This window comes from Ammospiza caudacuta, chromosome 1 (assembly GCF_027887145.1).
Source record: "Ammospiza caudacuta isolate bAmmCau1 chromosome 1, bAmmCau1.pri, whole genome shotgun sequence".
Classification (NCBI taxonomy): domain Eukaryota; kingdom Metazoa; phylum Chordata; class Aves; order Passeriformes; family Passerellidae; genus Ammospiza; species Ammospiza caudacuta.
The window spans coordinates 115,959,769-115,971,023 of NC_080593.1; the positions used below are offsets into that span (position 1 = coordinate 115,959,769).

General features: G+C 36.5%; 1 protein-coding gene across 1 annotated transcript in view; it reads left to right on the top strand.

Annotated features, from left to right (window-relative positions):
* Positions 1–7,014, top strand: part of XKR4 (XK related 4) — a 212,242-nt gene extending 205,228 nt beyond the window's left edge. The window contains exon 3 of the mRNA XM_058817766.1: positions 6,068–7,014. Within this exon, the coding sequence (XP_058673749.1) occupies positions 6,068–7,014 (947 nt within the window). The remainder of the gene's footprint in view (positions 1–6,067) is intronic.
* Positions 7,015–11,255: the final 4,241 nt, after the last annotated feature.

Here is an 11,255-nt window from a genome sequence, read left to right on the forward strand (position 1 = left end):
GTTAGATTTGTTAAGGTGGATGAGACTCTGAATTCAGAAAGAGATAAATCATTAGGCAGGTGTCCTGTACAGACCTAAGAAACTGCTAAAGATACATAAAATAAGCCAAACTTTTGCCATTTAACTTTGGTTCTCTACACAGAGTCCAGACCATTGCTGGTAAAAAATTAGGAGTAGGTAAAATGAATAAGGCTGAAAGTAATACAAAGAGTATTTCTTGATTTTCAGGGCAATGACAAGTTGTTGTGGAGAGGCAAATTAAAGAAGCAGCTGGAAGTTGTAGCACCAGAAGTGTCTATTGAAAGCAGCTAAGAGGAATCATGGGAGACATTATTCCTATATATGTGCTAGCATGTTCTATGGGTATTGTGTAACACAAAGGAGGAGTAATATCAGGTGTAATGCTGACTTACATTTCAACAGGGAAGAGTTCCTAACGCACATTATGCTGCATTAATCCCCTTTGGTATGCAGTGGGAGAAAGTTAAGCTGAACGTTGGCAAATTGATGAAACCATCTGTGCTGCCTTGAAAATCCCCAGCGATGAATAAGGGCCGTGGCAAAAACTGGAAATGTGAACTTCTGGAGACTCATCCTCAGACACTGATACTCCCATGTTTGTGAGTAGGAAACAGTCTGAGTGTAAAACCACAGGAGTGGAACATTTCAAGAGGGTGCCATTTCAATCTAGTCACAATCAGATATAGTGGGAGTTAAGAAAAAAGAAAAAAGTGCTTTTCTGACCTCAGGAAGCTTATTTCAGTTGAACAGAAAGCCTTTGATCTTGGTTTATGATAGCTAATACATGACAAACTTGTTGATGTGGAAAGGTAATAGGATTGTTTTGGCAATGTGTTTATGGGGAAACAGCCCAGGTGAGAGCAAGAGTTTATATTGTTATCCCTTTAGAAAACAGGAACGCATGAAACAAAAGTAAGATTCATCTTTAAGTTTCATCTCATGGTATTGATCATGAGATCCATGAGCATGAAACACGTACTGATGACCGGGACACATGGCCCTTGATGTGACCAAGAGCTGCCCTTAAAGCATGCAAAGCCTCCTGTGTACTAAACCATGTATGGAAGAACAGTATGCACACCGTGACACACATTGCTGTCATACACTGTGTTTGGGAGCAAAAGAACTAGTGCAGAAACCCATAGACTCTTTTTAAGCTGCCTGCAAGGCTGCCTCCACGTGAGTCTTTAGCTTGTGCCTACACTCCCAGAGCAGCGTTGCAGATGTGTAAATATAGCAAGACATTTTCTGAAGCTGGAGGGATACAGTCATGCTGTTTCTTAAAGAACTGAGATGTGAATATTATAGATCTTTGGCTGTGGTTCAGAGAAGCACCTGGAAGCTTGGATGCATGTAATGTCACTTCCCCAGCTGAGAAGGAAAATCAAAAAATAGGCTTTCTTAAAATAATGTTTCAAAGTCTCACATCCCAGGCACTGTTGTCACACCTAGATGTCCTGCTGCATTTGGTATTCCTGCTTTTAGATGAATTTACTCCTGGAAATGATGAGATGAGTACAAGTTTTGAAGGAAGGATGAAGCAGACAGACACCTTGGCAGGAGTTTGATTTCTGAAATCAGGTTGAATGTCAAGGAGCACTTTCTCAGATCAGTTCATTCATTTGTAGGGTTTCCAGCTGACTCGAGTTGTTCTGTCCTTATGCTATATAGGATTTATGTACTGATATGATTAGAAAAAAAGTCATTTATGGACGTGGATATACCTTTAATCTTTCAAGTCCAAATCAGGTTTCCCAAAAATGCCATTGAGGAGAATTCCATTGGTTCTGACCTAGTTATCCAAGTTTGCTTTCTTCCTTGAAACAATAATACATTTTTGAATGTATTCATCTCTGCATACATTTTCTTTTCCTTCATATGCATTTGCTTTCACTTGTGAAAGTCATGTGTGTTAGTTTTTTATCTTGTCTTTAATGAGCTGTAGTTCATTGTAGTGTGTTATGTATTATATTTAAAGTACACATAGAGAAATGTCACAATCTACAAAATGCAAGCACATATCATATATGGGGAAATTAATAATTTCAGGGAAATAAAGTAAAATTATGATTGAATCAAAGCAATCCTGTTCTTTGTTTATCAGACAGAAAGTCTGATATACTCTCACTATGTTAAGAACATCTGAAACTCATTTGTAATTAAAAAGATGTCATTCCTTTATACAAATTAAGTAATGCAAACCATTCAAAGAATAAAAGAGGTTAAATTGTATTTTTCACTCCAACCAGATTATAATTAGTTCCTGGCAGAATGTTGTCCTGATACAATGCACTATTTTTTTTCTGTTGTGACTATTGTGGATGGGCTATGCTGCAAAGGCTGAAAGTGGGTATGTACACTCCCACTCTTTGCTATTTAGGGTGTTTCAGGTGTCCACTTTAGAACCATTCAAAAGCATCCCTTTTCTGATGCAAATTGTGATGTTTTTCCTGTGCAAAGCCTTCATTTCTTTCCTCTTCAGGACAGAACTTTAGAGATCAAATCATATACTGTGGAAAATGTTGAAAGGTTCCGCTTTAGAAAAGAAAGAAACATGGAGCATGCTTCCATGCTTCCTAAGGCCATTTTAGAGAATTCCTGCTTTCTTGTTCTTGTAACAGTCTGTAGTGGATGAGCATATAGCTGCTTGTGTACATATTCACTGGGAATGGCTATTTAGTTTTAATTTCAAAAATCAAGACCCTAAATATTCATAGATTCATAATACAAGAGAGTCAAACACAACAGAAAGCTGCTGCAGTACCCAAAAAGAGTGCAGAGACTGCAGATGAGCAAGTAGGAAAGCTGATTTTTATTCTTCATGGACAGTGGCCCCACAGATCTTGTCCAATCTCTGTTCATTTCTGAGTGGCAAATAAGTCTTCCTGACTGCACCTGCATTGCTGCAATGTTTGCTTGATAGCAATAGAAATTTATTTTAGTTCCTCTTTGAAATAGGGATAAAGAGGTTTATATGCATCAATATATTCTAATTAATGAATTATCCATTTAGTACTACAATAATTCACTTTATTTCTAACCATTCCCAGTGAATTATTTATATAGTGACATTTATTAGCAAACTGCCATTTGCATCACTTCTACATCACTCTTCTCATCATTAATTTACTTTCAATAATTCTTTAGTGCTTGGTCTCATCAATAAAGAAAAATGGATGGAGCCCATGAAGCATTTAACTTTGTCTTAATTCCATATCCCTAATACAACTGCCAATAGCCAAGAGCAGACACAGAATACATTAACTGGCAATTCCTCCCTTTTGTACATTCCCTTGTCTCCTTTTCTCCCCTGTATGCCAGTATCCCTGAGTTTGTTCTGTAAAAGCAGAAGATGATTCCATATTAATGACTATTTAAATAACAGAATTACACAGCTATTGTACTTGCTTCTTTATGTCCCAGACAGTGACTATGAATTAATTAGCTTTAGAACAGTGGAAATTCCTGTGAGTTTAACATTGTATTTTGTGTGCATTATTGAATGATTTTACACTTCCTAATGCAAAACTGATGATATCTCTTCAAACCTCTGGGGGAGTGTGTGAGGTCATTAAAGTTAGATTTGCAAAGAAAATATATGGATTTCTCGCTCACATTACTTTTTCCTCAGCTGATAATGCTATTCTTGAGTTCTTGTTCAGAGTGGCTTGTTTGTATTGAAAGATTCTTTATACTATCCATCTACCTTTCCTAACTTTTCATTTCATGAGGGAAATGAACTGTGTTTTCTCAATACTTAAAACATTCCTACAGGAAAACAAGAACTTACATTTTCAGCTCCCAGGGTTGTCATCAGAGATAATGGAAACAGAAAGGCAGCTCAGTGTGAAAAAGCAAATATACACATCAGAAATGAAAACACCAATTTATACCATGTCTCTTTCCTGTCTTCATTGCTGATAGCTTATTTTGTCCATGAAGGAAGATTCCAGAAGTAACTTCGGTGGTTTTTTCATGCAGGCATCTGCATGGGAAGAAAAATTATGAAGTTTTATTAAAAATTCTCCCTGGAATCCTAAGTTTCCTTTATATTTCTGCTGATTGTTGTTATTTTTTTTTATTTTTGAAATGAGGGGATTTTCAATTCATGGATTCATGGGAGCTCACAACATTATTAGCACCCTGCCAGAGAGGAAGAAACACTGGCAAACAGAATCCCTCCTGAAAGCAATGAATCGCTCCATATTAATTACTGAGCAAAATCTTAGTGTGTTATGCCAAGTGAATTGTTTAAATAGATTTTATCTCCATAACTTACGTTTTTTTCTCTTTTAAAATAAACTTTTTTTGTTTTCTTTCAAAGTAAATAGCATCGTGTATTTAGGCTTAAATTTAACATTTGCTATTAATACAACTTCCTAAAATTCATAATATTTAAGAAATATATTCTTGATTGTTAAGTTCTAAAGAAAACTGTTTAATTAGGAAGAAAAATACTGGCTATGCATCCAGAACTAAAGCTTGTCGAAATGATTAAACAGCTTTTAACAGCAGACAAAAGAAATGTTTGCTTCATGCCAGTTTGATTTACTTCAATAACTAGTTCAAAGTTAAGGAACTGCTTAGAAATAGAATAAGCTGAAGCATCATTATCATTAAATGGCCTATGAATAAATTCTCAGTCTGGGATCCTGAGACTTATGAATTCATTCATTAGCTGTATGTAAAATTAGCTTTGGTATTAAACCAGTTTTAAATATAAAATGCTTGATACATTTTTCCCCTGTATACAACATTTATTGCAATTTTATATAAATAATAAATACACTTGAAAGGCAAGGATTTTGCATTTCAATTGCAATTCCCATTTCCATCCAAAGCAGCTGGATACAAGGCATAAGTAAATAAAAATTAATCTTCTAGTAAAGAAGAATTATCATTCATTTCTACCAGAATGCTATGTAAGTATTTATCATTTGAATAATTATGCTGATCTATACCATTTTTGAAATGGGAATGTAAGGTGTTTTTCTGGTAGTGTCTGGAAGCAACAGATTAGTTTAAAAGTCAGATTCATTTCAAAGCAGCATTTTTTTCCTAAATTTACCTACTGACAAGAATCAAATTCCCTTGAGGAGAAAAGAATATACATTTAAAATAAGTATGAGAAAAGGCCTGTTTTTTTAACAATTGTTTTACAGTTTTTGTATTTTCACAAAACTAATGTTTTAAATCTTATGAGAAATAATTTCATGTTGAATGCTTTAAATATTTGTCAGGTTTTACTAAAATATTTTCATGTAGGGCCTTGTTAACAGGCAGTTCTGTGATATATTGGAGATAGAATGGCTATATAAATTAAAATATATCACCCCCTACTTTAGGAGCATCTTTACTCATTATTTTAATTCTGTAAAAAATTCCAACATTTTAAAAATAAATGTAATTTCCAGATGGAAGAAAGTGAGTTCTGACATTTTCTACTTATTAAAATTCTGTTTTAAAAGGGTGAAAATATCAAAATGGTCAATTTTTTCCCTCAGCAAGAATAAGGCGGTTTAAATTTTGATGTAACAATAACAACATAAAATTATTTTTAATAGATTTTATGTAAATATATGCTCACATTGTCATTGATTTAGTGTATATGTAGATGATGCTGGTATTTTAATTAGAAAGACTTGGTTGCTTTATATTAGGTTTCTTTAATGGCTTATCAAAATCAGAAAATGCATATTCTTTCTTGAAAACATAAACCACAGTAGGTGCTCTTCAATCACAACAGCTGACAGAGACACCTATTCCTGACTTGCTCAATGCTGTGAATTAATTAATTTGTTTCAAATATGTGATTGCTAGGGAAGAGGTTCAGAGCGTGGTTTAATAGCTGCTCTTGTTTATGTGCATCCAGCATCAGGCAACGAAATCTCAGCAGCAGAGGTTCGTTTCTCTGAGTAAAGGAGAGGGAAGAGGTTTTATTGTGCCAGAGGTGGAGAACATATTTAAAGCAGCAAGGATCTCCCTGTTTTCAGCCAAGTGCTGACATATTAATTATGCCTTAACTGCATCTCCTGTTTCCTCCTAGGTCTTACTGCTGCAGCATCCCTTGTATCCCTGGCTTGGGCTTTGGCTTCCTACCAAAAGGCCCTCCGTGACTCCCGCGATGACAAGAAGCCCATCAGTTACATGGCTGTTATAATCCAGTTTTGCTGGCACTTCTTCACCATTGCAGCAAGGGTCATTACTTTTGCTCTGTTTGCCTCGGTTTTCCAGCTGTACTTTGGGATCTTCATCGTGCTGCACTGGTGCATCATGACCTTCTGGATCGTTCACTGCGAGACTGAGTTTTGCATCACTAAGTGGGAGGAGATAGTTTTCGACATGGTTGTTGGGATAATCTACATCTTCAGCTGGTTCAACGTCAAGGAAGGGAGGACACGCTGTAGGCTTTTCATTTACTATTTTGTCATCCTTTTAGAAAACACCGCCTTGAGCGTTCTCTGGTATCTGTACAAGGCCCCTCCAATCTCCGATGCATTTGCCATACCAGCACTGTGTGTAGTGTTCAGCAGCTTTTTAACAGGCATTGTTTTTATGCTGATGTACTATGCCTTCTTTCACCCCAACGGACCGAGGTTTGGGCAGTCACCAAGCTGTGCTTGTGAGGACCCTGCTGCTGCCTTCACCCTTCCCCCAGAGGTGGCCACGAGCACCCTGCGCTCCATCTCCAACAACCGGAGCGTCACGAGCGAGCGGGATCAGAAATTCGCGGAGAGGGACGGGTGTGTGCCTGTGTTTCAGGTGAGACCCACTGCACCATCCACACCTTCCTCCCGGCCACCAAGGATTGAGGAGTCTGTCATTAAAATCGATCTGTTCAGGAACAGGTACCCGGCATGGGAGAGACACGTGTTGGACAGGAGCCTGAGGAAGGCGATCTTAGCGTTTGAATGTTCCCCTGCTCCTCCACGGCTACAGTATAAGGATGATGCCCTTATTCAGGAGCGCTTGGAATATGAAACCACGTTGTAGACAAAGCAAAAACACAGCTTGGAGCAGCTCCAATGTTACAGTCCAAATTAAGGGTTGACAGTAGGGCTGTAGGAACAACTAAACTGCGTACTACAAGTAGAGCAGCAAGCTATAGCGTTCTTAGTCTGGCTATCATCATGATTATCATTTGATCCACTGTGTGCAGTCTGTCTGCAGGACACTGGTACAGCAGCATCATCTGAAAGCCTCAAAAACCCCCAAACCCTGACCCACACATACAAATCGGTTACATCAGCGTGGGGAACTCATCCACCACCCCTCACTGCTATGAATCTCTGACTGCACACTACTTACAATCAAACCAATATAAAGGCTCTGACCAGAGCTTTCAGCTTCAGCCAGTAGTGCATTTTATTTTAGAAATGAATGATTGATATTTCCACAATCAATGGCAAAAACAAAAAAAAACCCACACTTTTTCAAAAATAACAAAACTGTAGCGCACAGTGTTGCTGTTAGGAAAACTGTTTTCTGGGGCAAAAAACAGGAGCTTAGTAGTCTTCAACACTCCCATAAATCAACCATTCAGGTTAGAATAGGTTTGCAAAATAGTTCTTAATTAAAAAGAAATGTCATCATGTTTATAAGGCTGTCAATGGAAAATAAACTAAATTCTGATTAACTAGGTCATTAAAATTAACACTACCAGAACTGTTTGTTTTCTGTGGAATTTCAAAATCTTTTTTAAATGCAATTTAACTTCTTGATATTATTGTCAACAGAAACTCTATGCAGCTCACTTCTGGTTTTGAGGAGAAATAAGGAGCTCTAGCACGTAGTGATATTCATTAAATGATAATCATGATTCAGTGTTCAATTTGCAAAAAAATACAAAAGTAAAAGAACAAGGAAGTATAGTTTTCATATTCTAAACTTTTGGAGGACCCCTTTCAGATATTTCAGAAGAAACCACAAGGAGCTGAACACACTGAAACTTCTCTGTTTCAGGACTGAGAATGCATGATTCAGTGTGTGAATGTATGCAGGTGTGACAAGAGACTGACATGCCATACCCTTCTAGTGCCAAACATTGTATAACTGCAAGGTTGATATTGCCTGAGGGACACAACAAGTGGCACAAGCCCTACCAGAAAAAGAAGCAGGAAAGACCAACCAAGCTCTCAATGTGTAGAGACAGCTCTGATTTTTTTCCCCCTCAAGGTGAAAGTGATGTCTTTTAAAGGCTTTCAGCCACCTCTTAGTAAGTATATTCCCTGAAGTATAATACAAACAAGTTATGTGGAAGAGCCTCTTCTGCCTGTTCAAGACTGGTGTCCAGATGTGTCTAAAAATTAGAATTTCTTGTAATAGAGTGCTTTTGATGCAAGCTTTTGGGTTTTAAATACCTCCCTAAATCTACTTAAAGTTATTATACTTTATGTTAAAAGTATCCCCTGATGGTGCTTTCAGATGCATTAAAGGTGCAAGTCAAAATTTGATAGTATTTTTTTTAAAGCTGGTGCAGAGTGAAAAACTCATGGATTATTTCAATATTTTTGTAAAGTAAAAATATGGTATAAAAGGTTACTTTTTATAAACCTCAAATCTTTTAATACATTTCATTCTCTTTATAGCTTAGATTTTAAGAATTGGTCCATGAATTTTATCAAATGACTTTTACAGGTTGACATAAACCTGGTTTTCACACATTATGTATTTCTTTGCAGTGTAATGCCATATGAAAGCCTACATGGGTACTTTTAGAATACTCTATAAACTGTGGATCCTGCTTCAAATGTGAGTGGCTTGTAAAGACACCAAGTGATTCCATGAGAAACAATTTGCTATAACTATTTCCATCCATTTTAGGAGAGCAAAGCAGAACTGAAGAGTTACTGTTGTAAATGGCATTGTCAGAATGGAGAAGACCTGATAAATGGACTGTCAGATATATCCAGTGTAGTCACTGCTGTGTATGCTGCTGGGTAAATTTCTGTCTTTCCTATTACAAATATTTGTACTATGAAATGGCCAAGGTTACACAGACTATGTTTATTTGTATGTGTTCAATTAGCCATTTTTAATGTTGACTTTTTTTATTAGTGAGATATTCAATACCTGTTGTACTTTGCTGGGGCTAGTTCCTCTAAACAAAAACCTGTGAAAGTGCAGGAATCTGCAAAGCAGAGGGAACTTTACAGAGATCAGAAAAAATCTATGCTTCAGGGGTTTCTTAGGTATTTTCAAATTAAGCAATTGCCAACTGCCTCTATAAAAATTTTTTAAATAAAGCAAATCTTTGATAGTCCAAACCTGAAGCTTTTTACAAAGTGATTACCCTTTTCTTCATGGTGATACAGCTGATTATTCAGAGAAAAGCACTCATGTTTTTTCAGAAAATATAACACTGCAAGAACTGCTAAAAAAAAAAAAAGATTTTGGAAGCAAGTCCTTCGTCCTATCATATTCAATAGACCCTTCACTCCAGAATCAAATTCCAGCTCACGCAAGGGAATTGCTGTTTTTCTTTACAACAAGGGCAAACGTAAGCTTTGTGATCCGAGATGTGAGGGTTTCATTTGGAGACAGTTTGAAGTGTTTGCTGCTGCTTTAACAACCTGGAAATTGAAGCCTGAGTGAGGCACAGTGGGCAGCCTTCTCAAGCTTCAGTCTCCCACCAGCAGCTCCTGGGGAGAGGGGCAGCATTGCTGCTGCCAGCGAGGCTCTGCCTCTCCTGAGTCCCTCTCATCCTCATCCTCTCGCTCTTCCTCAGAGCTGTGAGCCCTTTGGCCAGGCTTACAGAACTGAAGAAAAGTTGCTTTGTATGGAATTTAAAGGGTTAAGGTGCTTGCATTACAAGATTTCTGAAGAAGGTTTGGGATGAGTTTGCTTGATTTGCTTTTATTTGGTTTTGGAAGGAAGGACACAGAGATGTTATTTATCCGCGTGGTTTTTCATGCCTAGCATTTATTTTCTTTACGCTCACAGCATTTTTAATTTCTTAAACTAATGTTTGCAAAAATGTTTATCTTAAGGAAACTCCTGCAGGGTGTGAGTGCAGAGTGACATATATGTGTGTGTTTGTGTACATATATTTATATGTATGCAGTTCTACATACACACACCTTGTCCTCAGAATTCAATGCGGCAGTTTGAGGCAGAGGTAGAAGTCCTTATGCACCAAGTCAAAATTTGTTCTCCAAAATCTTGCTCTCTTACCATCATACCATCAGTGTCACCTGCACTGAGAAGAGGGCAGTGACTGAAATCTAAACACTCTGAGGGCTGCATGGACAGTTTCCTAATTTGCATTGCTGTGAGTCGTCGCATTAAAAGCTGTAAGAATTTTTAATAGAAATTGCCAAGAATAAACATAGTCCATGCTGAAATTCCATTATGGCCTTATGGACAGTTAATAATCAATATGCACTCTTTTTTTTTTTGCCACAGACAGTTCTAAAATCAATAAAGTTCAACTGAGACAGCAATAGCAAAAATAAAATTTAAAAAAAAGGACTTGTAAAAAACCTGAACTTTTGGTTTTCAAATAATGAAAATATCATGCCTTTTGAATTTCATGGCAGAATACAGGAATATAAAAAAGCTCATATTTTCATATTTGCATTCAGGCAAAGAAAAGCAATCACATCTATTTGTTAGCAGTAAGATTTATGGGAGCATTGTTCTAATGAACCAAACTAACTTAGCAGCAGACTTAATGGTAATTTATCTGGTCAAAAACTTAGTCCTAAAATTTTGAGAATTGTGGATTTGTCTGTTGCAGAAAAGACAACTGAACTACTATCAATAATTAAATAAAGGTAATGTATACCCATGTTCATTCAGAAAACATGTAAGAAAATGTAAGAGAAAACTTTTTACTTATTTTAAAAGCTGTTTATTCTGTAATGGGATAATTTTTCTTAAAAAATTCTTTACAAATATGTGCAATACTTTCTTTCCATGCATATTTAATAATGAAAATACTAATTTCCAATTTTGTTTATGTCAGTTTAAATATGCTTCTTGTGACAGAACAATGTTTCTTTGTTTGGGTTATATGGACTTAATGGCATATATACAATATTTTCATTGTCAAACCAACAAATTTTATATTAATTAGTTTTTATAAAATTGGAGAAAATTTTCCTCCCAAAATTTAATGCTAGGTCTCATCTGCCTGATTTTGTAAACTCTTAAGCAGAGGAGACAAATCATAATCTTATTGACAATTTAATTTTTAATATGTGGTGAATAGCTATTAAACCTGTATTAGTTTA